This window comes from Chrysochloris asiatica, unplaced genomic scaffold, assembly GCF_000296735.1.
Source record: "Chrysochloris asiatica unplaced genomic scaffold, ChrAsi1.0 scaffold00038, whole genome shotgun sequence".
Lineage (NCBI taxonomy): Eukaryota > Metazoa > Chordata > Mammalia > Afrosoricida > Chrysochloridae > Chrysochloris > Chrysochloris asiatica.
The window spans coordinates 10,773,838-10,801,453 of NW_006408556.1; the positions used below are offsets into that span (position 1 = coordinate 10,773,838).

The window sequence follows — 27,616 nt, forward strand, 5'->3', positions numbered from 1 at the left end:
GGGTATTCTGTGTTGTTGTTGGCGGAGCTCTCTGCTATACATCCACCCGATCCGCCATCTTGTTTGTTCTCCCCAGCAGGCCACTTTTCCAAAGCCAAACTCAAACTCTTTCTAGTTTTCTATAAGTTGGAGTTACCCCTTCCTGGTGTGGAGAACAGATCCTCATGGTTTTAGAACCTGCTCATAGCTTTTCAGACCTTCCTTGGGACATTGTGATGGTTGATAAGAGCCTGCCCATGACTTGTGTCCAGGTCTGGTTGGACTCATTGAGCCTCTGCCAAGCCCCTGTCTCTGACCTCAGGTTCTGGGACTCAAACTCTTGGCAAGATGACATAGCGGTCCCAATCTGTTATAGCAGATGGACTTAGCAACAGCGGCAGCCACTTTGTCTTGATCAAAGTATGATGCAAGTCTGCATAGATTATCAGGGAAGGGACCATTTAAGTCAAATGACCCCACTCCTGTCGGAAGTCAGACTGCACATCCAGTATCCCTGGCATAGAGGCCACCTTACCCTGCTTGAACCCTTCCCCCAGTGCAGACAGCTCACTACTTTGTGAGAGCTTGCTGTCTTCTGCTCATTCCCATTTTTTTTTGTTGTTGTTGTTCATTCAGTGTTGACTGAAGAGATTTTGTGGGCCAAGACTTGCAGAGGGGTGGGGGTGCAGAGATGAGCACACATGAATAGCACATGCCAGAGAGGGAGAAAGAGAGAGGGGAAGCTAAATATTTCACTACCAGATGGTAAGAGCAACAAGAGAGATTTGTTAAACTGCTGCTGTTGGACATTTTAAAAATAAAGGCCCAAATGTCTACTTGTGTGAGTGTGTGTGTGTTCCCTTCTTGTGCTCATAAATTCTTCAAAGAAGAGGGCTGTCGCTGCTTTCCAAAGTCCCCTTCTCTCTAAGATGGCCTTCAGCCGTCTCACATGAACTTCCCGAATCGTGTTCTCGTCAACTGTTCTCTGAGTGCCTTTCAGTTTGTAAACAGGACTCTTAAGACCTGGATTAAACATATTACATTTCTTTCCTAACCAGCGTTGATTAACTCACTAGCGTTATAACCTCCTATGATCTAATCACTATGCTTTGATTAATACAACCTAAGTGTTTCAGCAGTTCTGTTACTTTGAGATCAGCTAAAACTCTGACCCATAAAATTACAGTCAAGCCGGATGTTCCTCACTTTAAACTTGTGCAATTGATTCCTTGAACAAAGATTCATTACACTGGTTTTAATGCACAATACTATTTTATCAATACCATTTAAATTTTTGTTCTGGCATTGATTATATTGACCAGTGTTCCTAGTTTTGTGAATATGCCAATTGGCCAAGCATGTTTTCTGTGTCTTTATCCATGTCAATATGAAAACATATTGAGCAGAACAGAAATGGAGGCAGATGCTGAGCACAAGCTCGAGGCTTTTTTGCATGTTCCCATCAATTTCTTAATCAATCTGGTTACTCAACCAATTATAAATCTACTTGACCAGCTCACATTTCTCCATTTTGTTCTTAAAGAGCGTGAGAGTTTGTCAAATGTCCTATACAACTATGATGTTCCCTGTTTAGGATTAATGACTCACAGCCAATGGAAACTTCTAGAACATTTTTCAACTATCCCCACAACCCCAGAGATTCTGGCCCAATTCCTATGTGACAGGTGGGGGCAGACTGTTGTAATGATGAGCCTCACCCTGGTGAATGAGGAGGGACAGACAAAAGTTTGAGAACTCCTGAGCTACCCTGTTTCCTGATGATACGGGAAGAGATCTGGCAGATTTGTCCCTAGGAAAGCCAGGGTGGGTCCTGAGACTCAGCATTCTCTTTCAAGAGCTCACAGCCATCTGTTGAGAAACCCTTCTGGGAACTCCATGCTTAGCCGAGCTCCCTGTGTTTTATGTGTCTTCTATCTACCCATTCCTGGTCTGACAATGTCTTTCTGTCCATGCTATCTCAGGGTTAATATGACAGGCTGGGGAAAACCTTGTGTATGTGTTCTTTTAGCCTGGGTGCCAGAAATCAAGTATGGCAGGGTGATGCACCTCTGTTGGACTTGGGTTTCCTTTCTACAGTATCGGTCTTGTTCTTCCCAGGTTGAAGCTCTGGTCAAACACACAGGTAACCAGGATTCAAATGCTAATTGCACTAAGTACCTTCTGTGTAGCCTTGGGCAAGTTTCTTATTTGTAAAGTGGAATAATGATAGTTCTCACTTCCTGAGGTTTTCTGAGAACTAAACAAGTAAGTTTTTTGTTTGTTTTTTTTTCCAGTTGCTTTAGAAGCACAGTGGCCCATGTGTGAGAACAGAACTGTGCTCCGTAGTATATCTCATCGCTTCGCTGGTATTTCAGAAGTAGATTGCTAATTCTTTCTTCTAAGGCACCCTCTGGGTGGGATCCAACCTCCAGCCTGTTGGTTAGCAGCTGGTCACGTTAACCTTGGCATCACCCAAGGACTTTCAAGTTTAGCGAAGGGTGTCAGCAAGTATAGTGCAGAGTGTAAGCAGATTAGTAATATTGCAGCGGCGGCTGCTACTGTCTTCCTTGCTAGGGAAAATCTAGGAGACTTTCCTGCCGATTCTTGTCTACTATCATTGCGACCTCTTTCTCAACCAGCAGACCTTTGTCAGTTTTTCTCCTTGCTATGAACATGGATTAAAAAGCCCCCTTTGGCTGCCGTTAGCACTTTCTGGATGGTGTATGTGCCTCTTCAACATTCACCTTTCCTCTCTTCCTTTGTACTCCTTCTTGTTAAAATCCAAGTGCATGAGAGAGCCACTGTTGGCTGCTTTTCTTTCTCTTGGGGACAATTTATTTTTGAAAATTCCACAGTTTATTTCTTAAATCTCCAACTACTCCTTAATCCACATTCATGTTTAGGATACGGGGCATCAAGGACACAGTGGTTGAGTCTGGAGGAGGAAGTCAGAAAGTCTGATTCAAAGCACAAGTTGGCATCTTCTTCGGCAAGACTGAATGAGTGTTTAATTCTCTCAGCCTCAGGTTTCTTGCTCTTGTATGTATGTTGTTGTTGTTGGTATGTATGTTGCCAAATCCATCTGAAAGCCACCCTATAGGACACAGTAAATCTGCCCTATAAGGTGTCCTAGGACTCCTGGTGTGGTGCTGTAGGATCAGCATTGGACTTCGAACCAAATGTTCAGCAGTTCAAACCCATCACCTGCTCCTCGGAAACCTTATTCAGGGTGGCTAAGATTCAGAACCAACTTGACGGCACTTAGCAACAACAATAGCGACAAGGGTTTCCTAGGCTGTGATCCTCACAGGAGCTTATCAGCAGGTCTTTTTGTCACTGGTAGCAGGGAGAACTTAACCACGGCACCACCAGGGCTCCTTTGGTGTATATGTGACTGTTGTTGCTTAGTGACATTGAGTCCATTTTGACTCACAGTGACCCCATGTGACAGAGTCAGACTGCCCATACGGCTGGCTTTTCAGGCTATAATCATAAAAGCAGATTGCCAGGACTTCTCCCATGGTGCCTTTGGGTGGGTTCAAACTGAGAACCTTTTGCTTAGCAACTGAACTCTTAAATGAGATACTGCTTATAAAGGTCAGTGCCAAGCACAAGTTGCTTACAGTGTGGCTAGCTATTGTGGCGATTTTCTGACTACAGACTCACAGCCCTTTTCCCACAGTTGTAGAAATCTGTCTCAAAGACAGAATGGTACAGTGGATCTTCCTTTTCTGCTTCCTGAACCAGAACCTCTCAGGGAGCCCTGAGAGCATGGTGGGTTATGAGTTGGACTACTAACAACAAGGTCAACAATTTGAATCTACTAGGCATTCTGGGGAAGAAAGATGAAGATTTACAGCCTCAGAAACCCTACAGGCTTGCTATGAGTCAGAACTGACGTAATGGCACCCAACCAACAGAACTCTTACTATCGCTGCTACTACTACAGTTGATAATAATAATTTCTATTCCTTATCAGTCGCTGGAGAAGGATATCATGTTTGGTAAGGTGGAGGGTCAGAGAAAAAGAGGAAGACCCCCAACGAGATGGATTGGCAAAGTGGCAGCATCAATAGGCTCAAGTGTGGCAACAATTGTGAGGTTGGCCCAGAATTAAGCAGTGTTTCATTCTGTTGTACATAAGGTCTCTATGAGATGGCACCAAACAACAACAACAACAAGGAGTCCCTAAATGATTGTTGTTGTTAGGTGTCATCAACTCAGTTCCAACTCATAGTGACTTTATGTGCCATCCTCATAGTCATTGCTAAGTTTGAACCCATTGATGCTGCCACTGTGCTAATTCTTCTCATTGGGGGGTCTTCCTCTTTTTCACTGACCCTGCACTTAACCAAGCATGATGTCCTTCTCCAGGGAATGGTCCCTCCTGAGAAGGCATCCTAAATATGAGAGACAAAGTCTTACCGTCTTGACTTCTAAGAAGCATTCTGACTGTACTTCTTCCAATACAGACTCGCTTGCTCTTCTAGCAAAGGTAATTTTAATATTCTTCTTACACACTATAACTCAAATTCACCAATTATTCCATGGTCTTCCTTATTCATTGTTCAACTTTCACATGCATATGAAACTATTGAAAATACCAAGGCTTGGGTAAGGCTTCAAATCTTTGCTCTTGAACACTTTAAAGAGGTCTTATGCAGCAGATTTTCCCAATGCAATACATTGTTTTATTTCTTGACTGCTGCGTCCATGAGAGTTTATAGTGGATCCAAGCAAAACGAAGTCTTCGAAAACTTCAATCTTTCTCCATTTATTATGATATTATTTACTGGTCCAATGGTGAGGATTTATGTGCTTAAAACTGAGGTGCAGCCCACACTGACGGTTGTGATCTTTGAGCTTAATCAATAAGTATTTGGAGTCCTCTTTGCATTCAGCAAGCAAGGTTGTAACATCTACTTATCGCAGGTTGTTCATGAGTCTTCCTCCAATCCTGATGCCATGTTCTTCTTCACATAATGTGCTCAGCTGCTAATCAAAAGGTGGGAGCTTCAAGGCCACCCAAAGGTGCCTTGGAAGAAAGGCCTGGCGATCTACTTCAGAAAAATTAGCCACTGAAAAGCCTTTGGAGCACAGTTCTAAATCTATTCTGACACACGTGACTTGATGTGCCTGAGAGCTAAGCTTTATAACAACGCTCAGAGGAAGGCACCAGTTTTTTGTTGGTTGGTTGGTTTTATTCCCAGGTTTCAATGCTTCCTTTTTATTTGTATATTATATTGGTAGGCCTGGTATCTCCAGGCTTTCATAGCAATTTGAATCTCCACCTTCAGAGATTCAGAGTACAGTCCTTCCTCCCAGTGTTTCTGAGACCCCCCAGGGAGGGACACCATTCTGGCCATTTTCACGCACTGCCTACATCTCCTTTCCCCTCTCACCAATTGCATTTCCCTTCATTGTATGCCATGCAAGCCTCAGAACTGGTAGGTTTTTGCCTTTACAGGTTTTATTGATAATAAATTCACAAGCGAAGAAATATGCTTATTTTCAAAAGGTCAGCCTCACAAGTTATCAAAGAAATGCAAATTAAACCAAGTTTCATTTTTCACCTATCAAATTGGCAGAGATGAAAGTAATTACATATTCATTATTGGAAACATGTGGTCCAAGTGAGCACTGTCACTTCTCACTGGTGAGAGGCCACAAAAATATTTATATGCCACATAGAATGATTATAATTCATTTGTGAAACCAGAAATTTAACCCTTAGGAAAATATGCTAAAGAAATTATTGAAATTACACAAATACATTTATGTACAAAGATATCTATTGCTGTGTTATTTCTTAATATTGAAAAAAACAAAACAAAACAAGTAAATATCCAACAATAGAAGACTGGTTAAATAAATAAGGGTACAGAGAAATGAAAAATATTTCATATCATGGAAACTAAGCAAGCTACAATATTGAGTGGAAAGAATTATGATACAAAAAAATGTATTCTAGGGTGATAATAAATACAGTTTTGGATTGAAATAAAATCCACTTTCCAAATGGCTCTGGATTATTTTGGAGGGTGGGATATTACAGATCATTTTTATGTTCCTCTTTATAATTTTCTCAGTTCACATTTTCCACATTAAATATTAATGACTTTTATCAATAAAAAAATCTTAACATATACTTAAATTTAATAATATGCATATATGTGTATGTATGTGCATTTAAGTTACATTCTAATCTTTTTGAAAATTTCGACAAAGGTTATGCATTACTTTTATCATTAGAAAAATACATATGTAGTATATATAATTAATTTTAATAATCTATGTGTGTGTGTATTTAAGTTCTAATGCAGATTTCTAAATTTTCTGCAGACTTTTTTTATAACTATAAAATATATGCTGTTGTTATTGTTGTTCCAAGTCATGGAGTCAGCTTATAAAATACATATACTATATTGTTCTTGAAAACAAAAATCCTTACCACTGGACCAATAAACTATATTCTTATCAACAGAGAAAAGATTGTAATTGTCAAAGACTTCATTATTCGTGTATCAACCATCAGTACTCATGGAAGCAGCAGTCAAGAAATCAAATGATATATTACATTCGACAAATCTGCTGTACAAGACCTTTTTAAAGTGTTGAAGAGCAAAGATGTCAGCTTGAGGACTAAGGTATGCCTGACCCAAGCCATGGTATTTTCAATAACCTCAAATACATGCAGAAGTTGGACAGTAAATGAGGAAGATCGTGAATTAGTAGAAGAATTGAGGCATTTGAGTTATGGTGTTGGAGGAGAATATTACCATGGGCTGCCAACAGAACAAACAAATCTGTATTGGAAGAAGTGCAGCCAGAGTGATCCTTGGAGGCCAGGATGGCCAGACTTCATCTCTCATACTTTGGACATATTGTTAGGAGGGACCAGTCGCTGGAGAAGGATATCACGTTTGGTAAGGTGAAAGATCAGAAAAAAAGAGGAAGACCCCCAGCAAGATGTAATGGCAAAGTGGCAGCATCAATGGACAACATGTGTGGCAACAATTGTGAGGTTAGCCCAGGACCGGGCAGTGTTTCATTCTGGTGTGCATAGGTTCGCTATGAGTCGGTACCAACTAGATGGCACCTATTAACAACAGCAATATTGTTGTTGTTTAGTGCCATTGAGTTGGTTCCAACTCATAGTAACCCTGTATAGAGTTTCCAAGGAGCAGTTGATGGTTTGAAGCGCTGACCTTGTGTTAGCAGTCCAGTGCTTAACTTACAGTGCCAAAGCAGGATGACTGGCACAGTGGCAGCAGCAATGGGCTCAAGCATAACAATGATTGTGAGGATGGTGCAGGACTGGGTAGGGTTTCATTCTGTTGTGCATAAGGCCACTATGATTTGAACTGAATAGACAGCACCTAACAACAAGGAGCTCTGGTAGCATAGTGGTTACGAATCGGGCTGCCCAACGCAAGGTCAGCAGTTCAAACTACCAGCTGTTCCATGGGAGAAAGATGAGCCTTTCTGCTCCCGTAAAGATTTACAGCCTCAGAAACCCTGTACAGGGTCACTATGGGTTGGAACCAACTCCACGGCACACAACCACCACCACCATCACCACCACCAAGACACTCTAGGAGTTCCTGGATGAAGCAAGTGCTTAAGTACTTGACCACCAGCCAAAAGACTGGCAGTTTCAACCCACTCAGAGGCACCATGGAAGGAAAGTGTGGCACTCTGCTTCTGAAAGGCCATAGCCTTGAAAATACTACAGAGCAGTTCTACTGTGTACACATGGGATCTCCACGTATCAGAATCAACTAGATGGCAACTGACTACAACAATAAGAACTCACCAGAGACCATAGAATGCTTTTGGAGGGCTTTGATTCAAACGTACCAGTTGTTTCTCGAAAACTCTATACAGGGTCACTATGAGTCAGAGCCAACTCGAGGGCACACAGCACCACCACCAACACAACCAACTGAATCTAAAGCAAGTCCTTAATTTTTCAGTTACATGGACCAACAAATCTCCCCTCCCTTTTTCTTCTCTGTTTTGTTTTATTTTTTTCCTTTAAAAGCTAGTTTGAGTTGGGTCAATTAGCTGCAACATTTTGTCCAAATTAACTCTGGCATGGATTATCCCCATTTTACAGATGAGGAGACTGATGCAGGCTAGAAGAATTAAATGACTAGCAAATGGCAGAGCCCTGATTCGAATTCCTCTCTTTCTGATCTCAAAGCCTTATCCACTATTGCATACAAGTCTAAGTGAAGACTACATTTATAATTACTTGAAGAAGTCAGGTTCTTCAGCCAAGAGGTGTATTCATTGCTCTTGAGTGTCTTCCAGGTGGAGCGCCAAACAAAGTTCTAAGACTTATATGTCCACTAACCTACCTATAGCCGCCAACCACCTGGGAGGTATGATCCATATTCACCTACATTCCTCTGGGCTGCCCTTGTTCTTACACCAGTTGTTGTTGTTGTTGTTAAGTGCCATCGAGTCGGTAGTTGACGTCTTTTCCATTTCCTCTTACCTGCAGGAATGTCCTGAGACCTATGTTACGTTTTGCTCAAAACCCCCACAGATACCTTTGGGGGTGAGAGATAGGTAGGAACACCTCAAAAGCCTCCCCTTCCCTTTTCCCTTCTCCCACCTTAGTCGCAGCCCCTGGCTCACCTGTAAATCAGTACCTCATCGTCAGAGCAGTTGTACTGCAGCTGGTACATCTTCACCCGGGGCGCTGACTTGCTGACTGACCACTTGACCAAGGCCGAGGTGGTAGTCACATCAGACACAAGCACAGCCCGTTCAGGGGGGCTCTTGGGTGGCTCCGCGCCCCCACTGCTGCCCCCTCCCCTGCTGGTCTTGCTGGACCCTGTGATGTCCGAAAGGCGGGACTTTGGGGGCGCGGTGCGGCTGGTGCTGTTGCTGAGGTGTGGCAGCTGGACAATGGACATTTCCACAGTGGCCGTGGCCTCTCCCGCGGCGTTGGCAGCAATACAGGTGAAGGCACCGCTGTCCTGAGATGTGGTGATGAGGATGTCCAGAGTGCCGTTGTCATACACGGCAGTCCTGGACGAGTTACCCACCAGGCGGTCATCGGGGGCCACCCAGTGGATGAGGGGGCTGGGGTCCCCAATGGCCTTGCACTTTAGTGTGGCAGCCTGGCCCTCCAGAACCAGGAGCTTGTGTGTGTGCTGGGTGATGAGGGGGGGCTCGCACGTGAACTCCTCCTCGCGCACATGCCAGAAATAGCGGCCCTTGAGACCCCCGGGGGAGCCACAGGTCTCGAGGTCATCGTCCCTCTCGAGCCTCCGTAGCCAGAGGAGCTCGCAGTTGCAGTGCAGTGGGTTCCCCCCGAAACTAAAGGATAAGGGCGGGGCAAAGGGCGTGGCGGTCAGCGCAGAGGCCTGAGAGCGCCCAAAGATGGGGTCCGGGGGCAGCTTCTGCAGCCGGTTGGAGGTGAGGTCGAGGCGAGCCAGTTTCTGCAGATCGGCGAAGGTGCCCTCGGCTATGTGGTCCAGTAGGTTGTGGTCCAGGCTCAGCTGGTGGAGGTTGACCATGCGCCGTACAGAGTCCCACGGGAGGCCATGGAGGTTGTTGTAGGAGAGGTCCAAGTCCTCCAGCGTCAGCAGGAAGTCCTCGAAGGCCTCGTCTGCAATGCCGCCCAGCTGATTGTTGTTGACGATGAGGTGCTGCAGGTTGACCAGGCCCCGGAGGGTGTCCTCCCCGAGGCTGGGCAGCCGGTTGCTGTCCAGGTGCAGGGAGCGGAGGCTCTCAAGGTCCAGGAAGGAGAAGGGCTGGATGTGGCTGATGGTGTTCCTGGACAGGGTGAGGTCCACCAGCCCTGTCATGTTGGCGAAGTCCTGGCGACCAATGTGAATGATGAAGTTGCCACCCAGGCGTAGCTCCACCGTGCGTCGGTCGATGTCCGGGGGCACAAAGAGCAGTCCCTTAGAGGGACACAGTGTCCCCAGTGACTCAGACAGGTTCTGGCAGACACAGTACTTGGGACAGGCGTCGACCACAGCAAACGCCATGCCAAACGCCAGCAGGCCACCAAGCAGGGTCTCCATGATCTGGTCACTCAGGCCACGGTGCCTAGAAGAGAGGCCCACAAGGTCAGGGTTAGGAGGTGAATTCCTAACACTCTTATCCAGCTTTCTCCCTCAGCCCCTCTGCCTTAGGAAACAGCATTTGTCTACACTATGTACCACTGTGTGTCCAGGACCCAAACACTACCTGGCATACAGTAGGTGCTTTTGCATGAACAACTATCCAGGGAATGAATATCCTGAAACAGAAATTTGACCCAACTTTTAAGCCTCCCAAGTTTACAGCTAACTCACTAGAGCATGTTTTACTAACTGTACTCTAGTTAAGTAGAGCTCAAATCAACCAACTGAGTTGGACTTTTGGAAAATCAAGCATACTAGTTGTGTCTTGTCATGCAGACCAGCATTCCTCAAATTGACTTCTAAGAGTGCTAATTAGGACTTAGGGGAAAAAAAAATACTTCTAAAGCCAGTAAGTTGGAGATGCACTGCCTACTCTCTCTTGCTGCTATAAGAAGAGAAGCTCTATAAATGTGAATAAGTTCAGGAGGGATGAGAAATTCTGTTGCAGCAAAGAAACTGGATTCATGTTTAATTCTGCATCACTCACCAAGATTTTTTTTTTTTTTTTTTTTTGCTTCATTTTGTTTTTAACTAAAGACACTCCTTTTTTGAGCAGCAGTTACTAGTAACTCTGAGGACACAGAGAGCGCTCACTCCAATTCGAGGAGCACTGGTACAGGCAAAGCAACTAGCTCACACACACACACACACACACACACACACACACACGGGGCTCTGGTGGAGCAGTGGCTAAGTACTAGCTGCTAACTGAAAGGTTGGTGGTTCAAACCCCCTAGTCACTCTGTGGAAGAAAGATGTGGCGGTCGCATTGCATAAAGACTACAACCTTGGAAATCCTATGGGACAGTTGTGGTCTGTGTTATTAAGGTAGTTCTAAGTTGGGATAGAAGGAACTCTGGTAGCGTAGTGGTTACGAATCGGGCTGCGAATCTCAAGATCAGCAGATCGAAACTACCAACTGTTCCGTGGAAAAGAGATGAGGCGTTCTGCTCCCGTAAAGATTTACAGCCTCGGAAACCTGGTATAGGGTCGCTATGAGTAGGAACCGACTCCACAGCACAGGACAACAGCAAGTTGGGATAGACTTGACAGAAGTAGATATAGGAACACATACATATTTATAATTAGAAACCTATAAGAAGATACTACTTTAGAGTGCAAATTCAAATTTCATAGTGTGTCTCTTTAAGGGTAAACTACCTGTCGGGGACTCTTTAGGTCCAGAGATTTAACATGCATTTCATTTGGGATAGAAAAAAAAGGTGTTCTGGAGCAGTACTGTCCAATAAAACTATCAATGTGAGCCAAATAGGTCATTTAAAATTTTCTTGTCATATTTTTTAAGAAAATAAAAAAAGCAGGTAAAATTAATTTTGATGATATATCTTATTTAACACACTATATCCAAAACATTACTCTTTCAACCTGTAATAATTGCAAATATATATATATACATTTTGCATTCTTTTATTTGTACTAAGTCTTCAAACTTGAATGCCTATTTTACACTTAACAGTACATTTCAAGCATTCATTAGCCACGTGTTAGAGCAGGAGTTGACTGAATATAGCCTTTGGTTGCTTTTTGCAAATAGAGTTCTATTGGAACATGTTGTTGTTATTAAGTGCCCTGAGTCAGTTCTGATTTATGGTGACCCTGTATAGGGTTTTTGAGGAGCAACTGGTGAGTTTGAACCGCTGATCTTGCTGTCCAAATCGACCTTGCAGTCCAGTACTTATTCTATAACGCCACTCCAGAACTCCTTATTGGATAATTGTTTTTTAAAGTGCTGTCAAGTCGGTTCTGACCCATAGCGACCCTATATAGGGTTTCCAAGGAGCAGCTGGTGAGCTTGAACCCCTGTCCTTGCAGTCCAAGCAAACCTTGCAGTTCAGCGCATTAACCCACAGCGCTACACCAGGACTCCTATTGGATCCTAGCCATGCTAATTTGTTTATATATCATTTAAGGTGTCTTTTGTGCTACAATGGCAGAGCAGAGTAATTGTGACTAATACCTGATTACTCTCAATGCTTAAGTTATTTGCTATCTATGTCTTTACAGAAAAAGTTTACTGAGTTCTATCTAGAAGAGTTATCTTACTGTCTTTTCATCTACATTATTCTCGTTCCCATTAAAAGCCTTCACTGACGTGCCTAATTGCACACAATTCTGCTCTGGATTCCCGATGAGCAGCCCCCTCCCAGCTCAGTCTCTGTTCTCACCAGGCTCCTACTCAGGTTCCAACAGGTACATCTGCCCCAGAGGTGTGAGTATATGGAAGCTTCCCACCTGCCACCTCTATCTGTGCTCAACCGTGCTCTGGACATGTAGCGCTCGACTTAGCTCTCCATCCCTTTTCTTATTCTGTCACAGAAGAACGAGTCTTTGCAGGAACTGGATCTGCCCACACTCCAGATGATCTTTACCATAGCTTTCTTTACGCTTTGCCACACTGGGTCTTTCTCACCTCTTTCAAGGCCATGACTTCTACTTTATCTCTGGCTGGATTTCCCCCTATCTTTACTCCTACCTGGCTAAACTCCTATTCTGTCTCCAGGTTGCAATGTAAATACCATGCACTCCAGGAAGCCTCTGTAAAACAAACCAGGTTATACCTTCTAGTTATTTGTTCTTTATCACCCTGCAGGTTCATTAGTGGAGCTGCAAGGTAGGTTTGAACCACAGGGTCACTATGAGTCTGAACTGACTCGACGGCACTTAATAATAATAACACCCAAAACACTTGGCCTGTAGAATTCCACGGTGGCACAAATAGTTCAGTGCTGGACTATGAGCTGAAAAGTTGGTGGTTCAAGCCCACCCTGAAGTGTGTAGGAAGTTAGGCCTGGTGATGTATTTCTGAGAGGTCACAGCCTTGAAAGTCCCATGGAGTGGTTCTATTCGGAACACATGGGGTCTCCATGAGTTGGAATCAACTCAACAGCAACTAAGAACAATAACACTTGGTAACTTGTCGCTCAGCACACTTTGTAGTGTAATCCCTCAGTCATTCCTGTCTTCAACACAATAAACGTAGCAAGGTGGGGATGTTAAACTAAGAACAATAACACTTGGTAACTTCTCACTCAGCACACTTTGTAGTGTAATCCCTCAGTCATTCCTGTCTTCAACACAATAAACGTAGCAAGGTGGGGATGTTATCTGTCTTGTCCATGCACCACTCACTCCCCAGCCCCCAGTACCACTCCTGGCTCAGAGTAAGTGCCCAATACACATCTACTGAAGAAATTAATGAATGGCATTTGGCTTTGTCACTGAGTTTGGGAGTTCTGTATCACACATGGCCCTGGTTTCACTTGGCTGCTCAACTGAGAAAACCCTCTTTAGAGAGTGGCTCGGTACCAGCAGAAGCATTGGGCGCATCCACTGGCAGCCATTTGGCTGTGCTTTCCAGCTATACGTCCCATGACTCACCCTGGCTACAGAGGGAAGGAGGCCATCTTTCTCTAAGGGACACCTGTGTCTGTTCAAGGACTGTTAAATACTCATAGCCCCCAGACCCACAGAGGAAAAGATTCCTGGGTGGTGCAAACAGTTGGAGCTCAGCTGCTTACCAAAAGATTGGTGATTTGAACTTCTGTAAAGATTACAGCCAATAAGAAAACCTAACGGAGCAATTCTTTTCTGTAACAGGTAGGCTGCCATCAGTTGGGATCAGCTCCATGGCAATGGGTTTTGTCTGAAGCTCTTTTTATTTATTTATTTATTTTAATTGACTGTGGTGTATAGAATGAGCTCTTTCAGGAGGCTAACCATTGAGTCCTAACCGCCAGTTCAGCAGCCCAACCCATCAGCCACAGAGAAAGATGAGGATGTCTGCTTCTACAATGTTTCTGAAACCCCAGAGCTCTGGTAGCATAATGGTTACAAGTCGGGCTGTTAACCTCAAGGTCAGCAGTTCGAAACTACCAGCTGTTCCACACCAGAAAGGTGAGGCTTTCTGTTCCCATACAGATTTACAGCCTTGGAAGACCTATTAAGGGTCACTACAAGTTGGAACTGACTCCACGGCACACCACAACCACCATCACCAGATTTCTACAAATTGGAGTCAGCGTGATGGCAGTGCGTTTGATTTGGCTGACACAGAGACCACTGTGACCAAGGATGCCCTTTGCTAATTAAACTGGAGGTGGCTCTGTGTGAGCACGTGTGTGCAGAGAGAGAAGGGAGATTAAGTTCTGAAAGCCTATGACCCCATGAAAAACGCCAGTTTCCTTGTGAGTCCTCGTCAGTCAATTCTACAGTGTTCTAAGACTAAGCAACATTTCCCAATGTCTTCATACCAGGGCACATCTAGGAAGCAATGGTATTGATCAGGCGCAGTGAGGTCTATGACCAACAAGGCTGTTTGTGAGCTGGGTATCTTCGGTCCACCTCCAGGTCCTCTAACGATTCTCTCTTCCCCAACCCTGTATTGTGCCCTTGGGGCTGACCCTTACTCATGAGGGCATGTGAACCACCTTTCAGAGTAAACAGCAGCAGTGTTGGCAGGCAGAGAAGACCTGAACATTTTGGGTCACACGCTTTGGAGCCTCAGAGACATGGGGCCCATTGTTTCAAATAGTTTTGTCCTTGCAAATTATGCTAAACAGACCACACTGAAAGGGAAAAAAAAGTTTGTTGAGGATTAACAAATGTCTAATGAATTCAAATCGGTGACATAATAGAGCTGGATAAATATATTTTAGGTAATCAGCGTGGAAGATTACTGACAGAGGAGTGACTATTGAATCTTAATTAAAATTGTATTCTGAGAACTGTCACTTAATATATTACCCTAACAGCTAAACAAAAGGCAGCTTAAACCCCAATTTGGGAGGGAGATGAGGGGACTCGATGGATACCTGTAATTAGTACAAATCCAGGGATGGGATGGATAAGGGTAGTGCTTTTGAAGCAGGGGTTTGAACAAATGCTTGAAGGAAGAAGCTCAGACTGGGTCAGTCAGTCTAAGCATCCTGGAATGGTGTAAGTGGTGTAGGGGAACAAGGAGAAGTGGGGATTAGGAGAGGGCTGCTACAGGGAGCAAAGGAACTCATGAAAGCAGGCAGGATTATGTGTGGGCAAACCTGAGAAAGGTGCCTGCATTGGAATAGAATCCAGGCTGTGAAATGGATGCTAGCATCAAATGTCAGAATCAGCCTTCAAAAGAGAAATTCATCTGCAAAGGAGCCAGGGACCTTGTCTGCTCAGAATGCGTATGAGCCAGGGCTGGGGGTAGGGCGTGGAACTGGGGAGAGAAGGGTTCTCCAGGAAAAGCCAGAGCAGAGGAGCAGGGAGAAAAAGGAAAAATGCCCACGAGATTCAGGCAGGGTGGAAACAGCAGTTCCTCTCTCTCTTGATTGGATTTCTTCATGCCTTGTTCACAACCTCCCTGCCAGGTGAATACTATCACTTATCACTAACTGGGAAGGTTGTGCAATGAAAAGGAAGCATTCCTTAGCTGAGCATCCTGTTAGGTCCCTGTGGATTGCTGCTGCCATTTTAAACTCTAGGAGGCTAGGTTCAAAGTGATTTAAAAATACCAAGCTAGTTGCTGTGGAATCAATTTTGACTCATAGTGACCTTAGTTGGGTCAAAGTAGAACCACGCTTCATAAGGTTTTCAAAGACTGATATTCTTCCATGGCACCTCTGGGTGAGTTTCGGTTAGTACCTAAGTCCTTAACTGTTTGCATCACCCAGGGACTCCTTCAGAGAAGTTTGGGTCTGCCTGTTGGTGCTGTAAGATAAGCACTGGACTACTAACCATAAGGTCTGTGGCTCAAACTAACCAGTAGCTCCGAGGAAGAAATATGAGGCTGTCTGCTTCCATAAGGATTTTGTAAGGCCTATATAGGGCCCTTGGGGTCCTGGTGTGGCTCTGTGGGTCAATGCACCAGACAGCAAGTCGTTTGAACTACAAGGTCGGTGGTTCAAGCTCATCAGATGCTCCTTGGAAACCCTATACAGGGTCGAATGGGTCAGAACCGACTTGACAGCACTTAACAACAACAAATATAGGATCCCTATGAGTTGGAATTGGCTCAATGACTGGGTTTTTATTTTTGTTGCTTAGTTTTTCAACTAACCTGGGAAGAGCCATGATTTGAACTGAGTGAGGATCATCTGGCTTTACGTGGTCCCCGGGGTAGAGGAGGATTTCTAGAAGCTTCCATGTGGCTGATGCACACAGAGAATCTGGCTTCATCCACTACAAGATTGCTTAGTAACTAGTGTCAGTCCAACTGTTGGACTAAATTTGTATTTCTTGCTTGGGGATAGGCCTGGAAGGAGCTCTGATGTTCTCAGAAGAGACCTAATTGGCTCAGAAAGACCCACCTGTCAAGACCTGATGATAGTGAGCCGGTCTCTCTCTCTCTCTCTCACACACACACACATACACACATACACACTCAGAAATATGCTGGCAACAAACACAGAGTTGTGGGAACCAGGCTGACGCTTTGTCATAGAGCCTCCAGATGGGATTTTATTTTTAAAACAAAAGGGAAAAGAAAGAGGAGGCCAGAAAGTGAGAAAATAAAGGACTTGGTAGCAGAAAGGGAAAGGTCCTTTCGTTGGCTTGAAGACTGGAGACCACAAACGTTACTCCCACCAGTGGCCTTTCTTCCTCTCCTCCCTTCCCTCAGCCCCTGGGCCCTGCCTCCCTGTCAGAACCACCTCGAGCTGTTACAGACAGAAGAGGCAACATTTAGCAGATGGCTGGCACGATATATGTGACATCTCTCCACCCTGATTTCCATTTAAAAGATACCTTAGCAACCAGCAGAGGAGCCACCCGCCCCTTGAGCCTGTAAATCAAGCAAGATGCCTGTCTCCACTTCAAGTAAAAAGAAATGGTTCCTCCAGGGTGCTTGGGGCCAGGGAAATGTGAATAAGAGTGGAAGGGATTCCGATCTGGATCTGCATTGGCAGGCAGTTGCCTTCTCCTTCTTCCCTCACTTCCCCTCTCTGAGTACCTCCTGTTCCCATAAAGCCTACCTTTCAAGCAAGCACAAGAGGGACCCCTGTGTGCCTAAGGGATGGAGAAAGGAGACCTGACTCCTACTTGGATGGGGAAGTGCAAGGCCTGGGCACTGGTTGGTAAGATGCTTCTCTGGGCTCCAACAAGAAGTCTCCATCCCTGCCCTGCCCACCTCCAATGCTGCCACTTCGCTGAATGGGCTCCACAGACCTTCAAAAAGTAACCACATAGGCCTTCTTCTAAGTGTAAGAAAAGTAAGTTTGAATCAGGGAGCTAGTTTCCCCAACTCCCTCACCCACAGCCACACAGAAAGTAGAGCAATGCCCAATGCCCTGTGCAAGGATCCTTCTAGAATCTTGAGGAAACAGTGGAGAGGGAGTAAACTCTGTGTATATGTGTTTATGTGTTGAAGAAAGAAATAGTTCCTGCTCTGAGACCCTTGGGCCTCAGGGAACTCCCACTTTGATGTTGAAGTTGCTGTTTCTGGTTCCACAGCAGAGAAGGCAAAATCCCCAAGGGAGTCCCCTGTCTTCAGAAAGGTTCTAGCTTTGTAACTGCAGAGAGACACCCACATAAATGAGAAAGAATATTTCCTCTGCTGTCCCCAAACAAAGTCAAAGAGGTACATCCCTAATCCCCAGTCTTCTTCATACTAGATAGAAAGAGGGATGTTAAGTAGTATAAGTAACTGAAAAGACAAAGGGGAAATGATGTCTAAGAGATCAAAGGGGTAGCCTGAGCTCATTTAGGCTCTGTTTAAACTTCTATTGTGCAAGCTAAATAGTTGTTATCATAAGTAAGTTATTAAGTTCAAAACTGCTTTCTCTGTGTTCTCAACGACAGCATTGTGCCTTCATGTTAAAATGTTCATGAGAGTTTTTATTGGGTTGCAATGTAATTATGTGTTTGCCTGTCTTCTACCTCATTCACCTGGGAACCCCTTGTTGGAAGGGATTGTATGTTGTTCAGCTCTGAGTTCCCAACAGCAAGCCCAGCACCTGGCCCAGAGTAGGCACCCAAGATATGCTGGGTGGAGGACTAAATGGGTGAATGAATGCATGAACTCATGTTCTAGCATAAATAGTCACCTCCTCTTGGCACCTGTATACTCTAACTCCCTGTAGGTCTGCACTTGAGAGTCCTGGTGTGGTGCTGTGGGGTTAATGCGCCAGACTGCAAAGTCATTTGAACTGCAAGGTTGGTGGTTCAAGCTCACCAGCTGCTCCTCAGAAACCCTATACAGGGTCGCTATGGGTAGGAAATGACTCGATGGCACTTAACAACAACACCAACAAGGTCTGCACTTGCCTGAGTGGGGCAGGCCAGGCTGGCTGGAGAATTAATGCCTCCAGGGAGCAGCCCCCAACCAATACCAGTAAGGATAAAATTTACTTTGATTACCTCACCCCTTGGAATAAGATAAACTATGAGGCACATTTTATATTGTCTCCTACAGACCCCCGGGAGTCCTGGAGTGCCACTGTGGGTTAATGCACTGGACTGCAAGGTTGGTTTGAAACAAAGTTGGCAGGTCAAGCTCACCAGTTGCTCCTCAGAAACCCTATACAGGGATTCTGTGAATCAGAATCGACTTGACAACACTTAAAAATAAACAACAACAGGTTCCCAGGTAGAATGAGCTCACTTGCCCACGTGTTATTTAACACAGCCTGTGTTGGCTTTCCTGATGGCAGTATGGGCTAAGTATTGGGCTGCTAACCACAAGGTTGATGATTCAAACCCACCAGTCACACAGAGGGAGAAAGATGAGAGAGACAGTCTACTTCAGTAAAGATTTACAGTCTCAAAAACCCTAAGGATTTGACTTGATGGCAGTGAGTTTGGGAGGGATTTGTACTGACTTCCTCCCCTTCCCCCTCTCACTCCCGTACTCCTCTTCCTGTGTTTCCTATGATCTCTGCTCAAAAAATCGACTTGCACTCAAGTTGTTTCAGGGTTCACATCCGGGAATCCAGCTTAAGGTAAATGCCTTAAGACTATGACTCCCAGTTGCCCTCTAGTTGACTCTGACACTCATGGTGGCCCCATGTGTGTCAGAGTAGAACTGTGGTCTATAAGGTTTTCCATGCTGTGTACTTTGGCAAGTACATAGCCAAGCCTTTCTTTCAGGGCACCTCTGGGAGGACTCAAATCTTGCACCACTAAGGGACTCTATCTTAAAGATAACTCTCATTACAGGAGATCCAATGGAGCCTGGGCCACTGTGGAAATAGAAAATCAATGGAAATGAAAAATGATACGGAAACCACGCATGTTGTCATTTACAACTCACAAACACTAACAATTTATTGAAGAAAGGAGTTCTTAGTTTATACATGGTGATCCCAGGTGTGTCAGAGTTGAACTGCTCCATGTTGTTGTTGTTAAGTACCGTGCAGTTGGTTCCAACTCACAGTGACTCTGTATAGGATTTCCGAGGAGTGACTGGTGAGCTTGAACCGCTGACCTTGCAGTTCAAACCAAGCTTGCAGTCTAACGCTTTAACCCACAGTGCCACCCCAGGACTCCAGAACTGCTCTATAGGTGTTTCCACTGGCTGATTTTTCAGAAGTGGATTACTAGGCCTTTTTTTTTTGTCAGAATCACCTCTGGATGGAATTGAACTCCCAGCATTTTTAGTAGCATCCCAGTGCTTAACCATTTGCATGACTCAGGAATTCTCAAATGATTGGTAGTCATGATTTAAGGTAACACATACATCTCCCCAATGTATTTATGCCCAGATCTGAGGAGCATAGTTCTCTGTCCCATTGAGCATGTATGAGTCACTGAGTATGTGAATGTTTGTATATGAATGGAGGGAGGCCAATGTAGGAATGGGATGTGTGGTGTGAATATGGTGAATATGGAGACTGGGACGAGAATAGAGGTGTGTGTGTGTGTGTGTATGGCAGAGGGGCGAGAGCAGGCCTGTCTGACTGAACATGACGAGAGCCGCCTCAGTGTGTGAATGTGGGGGAGTAGCATGAATGGAGGTGCAGGAGGGAGGGAGGGAGGGAAGGAGGGAACAGTACATTTGCATGAATGGAGGGCTAACTGGGTGAAGGAGGGCATCCTCTTCTGAACAGGGCCTGATGTGAATGAGGCAGGATAGTTTGTGAGTTGAGGGTGTGTGAGGAAGGAAGGCGGAGCATAGCTTGTTTGTTCAGTTTAATGGAAACAAATGCTATTTTGCGATTGTGTTGTCAACTTCAAATGCATTAATCTCCATGGTTGCCTGTGATCTGTCTCTGCTTTGGGGACAAAGACAGCCCACAGGCTGGCAGTTTTCAGCAACCAGTGTAGGCCTGGGCCTTCTCCCAGGTTCCATTTGTCAGCCTCCCCTCCAGCCCTCAAGTATAAATATATAGTGGCTCTTACGGCACACAGCAAGACTTCTGTCCTGATTCAGTCATGACTTTGAGATTCTTTCTCTAAAATCCTTTCTCCCTATTTTAAGCATCTTTTAGATTCTACCACCAAGAGCCTCAAAAGAGGACCCAACTCTGGAAATTTGGGTGAACCACTCCCTTCTTACCTCAGAGGATGACTGTGGAAACACAGGGAGGCCTATTCCACTCACGTGGGCCTTTCTAGTACTTTCTTCCTTGTCCAAGGTCTTCCCCAGCAGCTTCATATCCAAGGATCCAGCCCTTGCCACCTCAGTTCCTTACATCCTTCCCTTCCTAGGTCACAAAGCATTTCCAGGTTTTTGACTGACCAGTTCACTCCTCACTTCTCTGAAGACCCTCTTGCCTTTGACTAGTATTGACACTCAAGGGAGCAACCTTAATGGCGGTCCTCCCTAGGACTGGGCTAATGAAGGGAACAGTAGGGTAGATAATTCAAAGCAGCAGATAATCCAAAACTCATTTCTATTTGGCTGGGGAATGTTCACTCCTTGATTTACTCTCCTCATTATGTTTGGCTCAGGCTAAAATTAAAATTGGCTTTTCTTTTTCAAGCCACCCAGGCTAGAAGGTAGGTAAAAATTGGCATGGCGTTAAAGGTAAAGTTCACTGTGGCAGAAGACATAATTATGATTTGACATCTGAGTCAAATATGAAGGTCACTGGAAGTAGGGGATGTATCTCCCTCAGTAGACTAGAGTCCTAATCACAGGTTGGACAAGGCTGTGTCTCCCCTCAGACTGGGCCTCCCTGAGGACAGGGCTGTGTCTCCCCCTCATAATGAGGCTCCCTGAGGGCAGGGCTGTGTCTCCCCTCAGACTGGGGCTCCCTGAGGGCAGGGCTGTGTCTCTCCTCAGATTGGGGCTCCCTGAGGGCAGGGCTACGTCTTGCCCTGAGATTGGGGTTTCCTGGACCTGTGTCAACTTTCTGTGTCTCAAGAATCCTCTCAAAGATCTGCCTCCTGGGATTGAGGCTGATAACATCACATCGGCCTCTTACTGCTCCTTTCACTGCTCAGCCCACCTCATACTCCCCCTGGAGATCCCTGAAGCAGATACTTTCCAGGACCTCAGCAGAGGCCGTCCAGGCCTGGTGTCATTAAAGCACAGAGGCTAAGCTGCTGTGAGAAGAGCAACATCTCATTACACAGGCCTGTTGTTATTCTGTGTTTGGTAGGACATCACGCATGACATATTTAATCTCGGGCTCCTAATAACACTTCTGTCTATTAAAATGAAAAGAATTTAGCAAATCACATTTGTTTTGTGATGGGAGTTTATTTGCTTGCTTCAATTTGCAGGTGACAGAGGAGGGGCTGTTGCAGTTAGGACACAGGTAAACATAAAGTGGATCTCAAGGTGCATCTCCAAGGTCTGGTCTTTCCTTGGTCTTGGAACAAGATCCTCATCTATTGGCCAACCTTGGCTTATAGAAAACCAAGACACATACACATAAAAGCAAGAGGATTTTGTAGTTAGGTGACCTTTATTGCATTATAGTCCTCACAATTTCCCTCAGTTGACTTAAGCATGGGGAAAAGTCACAGTGACTTGAAGAGACTCACAACTGAATACTCTAGCTACACACCACGCTCTGCTCTGGGAGTGTATATCAAGCAGTCTCTTAAGGGACAGGAAGAGATGTGGGGCAGGTCTTCCAAGTCCTTTGGGGATGGGGTATGCAGTGCAGTGAATGAATGTGGCTCTTTGAGCCATAGTCCTTCATTTGGTGAGGTGTATAAATCCTAGCCTCTAGGCCTCGGATCCCTGGTGGTACACTGGGTTAAATGTTGGGCTGCTCCGAGGGAGAATTATGAGACAGTTTGCATCTGTAAAAATTGTAATCCTATTGGCGCAGTTCTACTTTGTCCTGTAGGGTCATGATGAGTTAGAATCAACTCTCTGGCAGTAGGATTTTACAACTGTGGTTATGGTCCCACTTTGGAGTAAGTTGTCCCTTATGTTAATGAGGCAGGTTTAGGGTAGGATGTATTTTGAGTCACTACCTTATTAGAAAGGAACTCTGGTAGCATAGTGGTTACGAATTGTGCTGCAAATCTTAAGGTCAGCAGTTTGAAACTACCAGCTGTTCCACGGGAGAAAGATAAGACTTTCTGCTCCCATAAAGATTTATAGCCTCAGAAACCCTGTACAGGGTTGCTATGAGTTGGAACAGAATCCATGGCGCAAAACCACCACCACCACGTTATTAGAGGTTGTGACTCAAGTTGCCACCTGTAGTTTCCTTGGAGGTATGGTCTGCATCTAATATAGATGAATGTTCTGGCAAATTCTCTTTCTTACTCAGGATCCTGCAACTGGCTTATAATCCTCTGATCTCTAGTTCTTACAACATGAGCCAGCAGCCTGTTGTCTGATCTGATTCACCAGCTTCAGCAGCCTGTCCTCTGACCAGCCAATTTGGGTTCATCGGCTCCTACAACCACACGAGTGAGGAGAATCCTCCACACTAAGGTCTAACCAATGGATTTGGGAGTTGTCAGCCTTTCCAACCATATGAGCCATTTGTTCGTTGTTTTATGAGTTCTGTGAGATGTTACAGAATCACAGTCCTGGTGTGATGCTGTAGGATAAGCACTGGGCTGCTAATCATAAGGTTGGCAGTTCAAACGTACCAGCTGCTTCTTGGAAATCCTATACAGGGTTACTATGAAGTCTAAGTGAGTTGACAGCACTTAACAACAGCAACTACAAGTCCTAAAACAGGAGGGGAAGTACTGAGGGGAGGAAGAATGGTTGCTATTAGAGATGATGGAGTGGTACAGCACTTTGTCAAATTGGACATTTAGACTATCTTTAATCTCCACATCAGAAGGACCATCCTTGTGCTGATCCTTCTAAAAGAAATTATTCATGCAAGGTCTGAGGCTAACATACCACCCTTGTGTTCTATGCACACCCTACAAATACCACCCCAGAGACATCGTAGAAAGCTGTACCTCCCCATAGAGAAAACAAGCCCTTCTGCACCCTCTTACTTTGCAAAGAGCAAATTCAGTAAGCTCCCTTTCCCTACTTCTTTGTTACCTTGTTCTCCTATGTCCTCCACTTCTGGGGAGAAGGGACAGAAAGACACGTTTTCTTCCAGGAATGTCTGAGAGAAGTTTAATAAAGGACTATTTATAGAGGGTGGGCAGGGTTAGGAGAACCTAGCAGGCATGATGCAGCACCAGGGGATTAGCATCAAAACAGAGACTTGCACCTCTTAGGCCTGAAGGGAAAAAGGCAGAGAGGGGAGTTCCAAGCATAAGAAAAGAGTTGCCCAATGAAGCCATGACAACAATCACATGAATAAAACCCACTAGCAAAACTCAGCCTGAGAGGGAGCCATCCCAGCAAACAAGCAGTGCTCTTTTACCTCTAGATGGTGCAAACTGTTTATACACTCAGTTGTTTACCAAGCGGTAAAGCATTCTAGTACTCTCAGAAGTGCCTTGGAAGAAAGGCATGGAAAACTATGGAAAAATCAGTCATAGAAAACCCATGGAGCATCGTTCTACTCTGACACGTTTAATCATGAGTCACAATTCACGGTAACTTTTTTGTCATGAGTCACAATTCACGGTAAGTCTTAAATTTAATAGTTTTTTTCTTTTTGTTTTTACTTCTTTCACCCTGCCATCTTGTCTCCTGTTGTTGTGTTCCCGTGGACAAACCCAGAAACCAAAGGGCATGAGAGTCTATGTGATATTGTCCGTAAACCTTAGCCTCCAGACACAAAGCAGGGCTGAGGAAGGTGGGACCAATGGAACATCACCAACACAGAGAGAAAATGCAAGCCTGGCTTTTGTCAGTTTTCCCACTAAGTCCTTAGCTAATAAAACTATTGGGAAATGTAAGAAAGAAGAAAAGAAAAAGGGAAAAGGGAGACAAGGAGAAGAAAGAGGTTATTCCATTGGAAACAATAAGCCTCACAGACTCAAGGGCAGTAAATATGAATTCAATTTGGTTTTGCCATTTACAAAACCCAGCCTTCTTAAGCACTGACAAGCTGATCAGATAAAAGCCGCTGTTGCCACCAGGACGGCACATTTAAATTTTTATTGCAAACACCAGGCTCCATTACCCTGGGGTTTGCTCTCTGCATTCCTAATACTGTCTTTCTTCATGTTGGTGTGAGAGTGTCTGACTCCCTCCCACCTGCAGCCTGATACACTAGTAAGAAGATGACAAAGGACTTCTGGGATCTGAGTTCCTGACCTTGGACCTCAGCAAGCCACTTTGCCTCTTGCTGCCTCAGTTTCCCTCTCCAGGCAATTCAGGTAGATGGGGAGCAATGAGGACTCAGACCACCCCTTGAGTCCTGCTCACTTCCCACTCTAGTCCCCCAAGCATGAAGAATTAGACTATGGCTTCTGCCCTCTCTGTCCCCAAGCCTGGGAAGTTCCTAGGTCTTCAGTGTGCCCTTTTATTCAGTTTGCTGCTTTATCCCTCCCTCCTGTGTCCCTCCCTCTCCCATGGATCTGTTGACATGATTTACTAGGCAGCCATGGCTCTGTTGAATGCCTGCTCCACACAGACACAGGGCAGGGCAGAGAGTGGAGAACTGCACGTGATCTCTCCTCTTCTCAGGAGGGGCTCACCACATGGACTTGGAAAACTGCAATCCTGCAGTGTGTCTGGCATTTTACACAGGCTATTGCATTGGAACCATTTGCAAAAGCTACACTATTTGCCCATCCTACTAGTGTAGAAACTGAGGCTTGTGGATTATGACAAAAGGAATCTCAGCCTGTAACAGAGGAGAATATTCTCCAAGGAGAGAGTAAAGAAAGTGACAAAATATTACGGGATTCTTCAGGGCTATGGAAATCATCGTAGAGAAGGTGGTGCTGGTTGTAGCTTTGAGTGACTGTTATTGCTGTCACCAAGTCACACTTCCAACTCATAGTGACCCTGTGTGGGATTTTCAAGGAGTGGCTGGTGAGCTTGAACCACCAACCATTTGGTTCAAAGTAACCTTGCAGTCCAGTGCTACCCAATAACAGGTGGTAGGATTCCAGCAACAAGGGTTGGTTGTCTTAAGGAGAATATTCTAGAAAGAAAGACAAAAATTCAAGCTTCTGTGGTTGAATAGAGATCCACAAGTAGTCTGTCATGCAATAGATGTTTTTTCACTAGATGGTTTTTATATCACTTTTCCCACCAGGGTCTTGTGTTGTTGTTGTTAGGTGTCATCCAGTCGGTACCGATTCATAGTGACCCTATATACAACAGAACGAAACACTGCCTGATCCTGGGCCAGCCTCACTATTGTTGCCACACTTGAGCACACTGATGCTGCCACTCTGCCAATCCATCTCGTCGGGGGTCTTCCTCTTTTTCTCTGACCCTCCACCTTACCAAACATGATATCCTTTTCCAGAGACTGTTCCCTCCTGACAATATGTCCAAAGTATGAGACACGAAGTTCGGCCATCCTGGCCTCCAAGGAGCACTCTGGCTGCAACATGGATCTGTTGGTTCTTTTGGCAGTCCACGGCACTTACAATATTCAGGGTCTTGTAGCTTCCATCGAATGACTGAGTGTTCCTGTTGTATGCCATCGAGTTGCCTTTAACTCATAATGATCCTGTTTAGGGTTTCCAATAGTGGCTGGTAGGTTTGAACTGCCAGCCTTGTAGTTAGCAGTCTAGTGTTTAGGCGATAGTGCCATATCGGGGCTCAAATGATTGGGTTGTTGTTGTTGTTGTTAAGTGCTGTCGAGTCGGTTCCGACCCATAGGTGGAACTATGCAAATCAGGAAGGGCCAGTCCCTAGAGAAGGACATCATGATTGGTAAATTAGAGGGTCAGTGAAAAAAAGGAAGACCCTTAATTAAATGGATTGACACAGTGGCTGCAACAATGAACCCAAACATAGAAATTGCTTGGTGGGTTCAGGGCTGGGCACTGTTTCCTTCTGTGATCCATAGGGTTCCTATGAGTCAGAACCATAGCACCTCTCAACACAACCACAGCACACAAATGAGATGCACAGACCCCGCTGTGGCTGTGGGACCAGCCATTCTGTTAGCTTAAAGAGAAACAAAGAAGAGGAAGTATGTCTGATCTCTCTCCCTGAGTACAAATAGTCTTGGACTATTGATGCAGATAATCATGATTCTCCTCCTCCCCCTTGTGACGTTAGCCCGATGAGGCGTTCCAATGACTGACACCTCACCCATTTCACATTGTCAGGAGTAGGATTCTTTGTGAGGCTCTAGACTCATAAAAACAGGGGACTTCGTAAGAGAAAGAATGAAGGAGTGTGGGAAGTGAAACTTTTGATTCTTAGATGATAATTTGGGATGCTATTACCTACAATCACTGAAAGGAATATAAGAGGTAGACATTCTGGGGTGGCGCTGTGGGTTAATGCGACAAAATGCAAAGCCATCTGAACTGTAAGGTTGGCAGTTCAAGCTCACCAGCCGCTCCTTGGAAACCCTATACAGGGTCACTGTGGCTGGAACCAACTAGATGGCACTTCACAACAACAACAACACCCAGTCATTGGGTGGCAGTTACAAGACAATGGCAAGAAAGGAGGCATACAAAGTGACCCATTGCACTACAGCTAACAACAAGGTTAGGTTTTAGTATTTTTATGAAAGGTGGGGCCCATGAAAGCAAAGTCTTAGGGCCCAAGTGGTTACTTGGGGGCACTCTCCGGCCACCAGCTATGGGGGTGACAGAGAGTACCTGTTTTCTCCCCAATCACTATCAGCTTTTAGTAACTTCTTCCCCAGCCCATTCCTTACCACTGAAGGCCCCACTGGCATGGCTGTTGTGTGCTGTGTTCATTAAGCTTCTGTTACTTGGGTTGTGTGTATTTATTGTGCTAAATCATTAGCAGCTATAAAAATTGATTGAGCGTCTGCTGTGCCGGGCTCCATACAGAGTCTGAGTAAAAATTTCCTTTCTGTCCTCTGGGAGACTGCAGTCTATTAAAGGCTAGACAGGAAGATCCAGCTCATGGGGAAGGTACACACAATTATCTTCTTCCAGAGGGAGGGAAAATACACAGGGCAGAGGACAGATGCCAGAAACAGGATCTGCTTTAGCATTCCTCAAACTGAAACTCTCTGAGAATCAAAGGCAATGTCTCCCCTCAGACTGGGGGG

The 27,616-nt window shown here is 45.1% G+C and overlaps 1 protein-coding gene across 1 annotated transcript in view; it reads right to left on the bottom strand.

The window, feature by feature from the left end:
- LRFN2 (leucine rich repeat and fibronectin type III domain containing 2) overlaps positions 1 to 27,616 on the bottom strand; it is a 291,027-nt gene that overhangs the window by 46,114 nt on the left and 217,297 nt on the right. The window contains exon 3 of the mRNA XM_006860434.1: positions 8,626 to 10,035. Within this exon, the coding sequence (XP_006860496.1) occupies positions 8,626 to 10,025 (1,400 nt within the window). The 5' untranslated portion in view covers positions 10,026 to 10,035. The remainder of the gene's footprint in view (positions 1 to 8,625; positions 10,036 to 27,616) is intronic.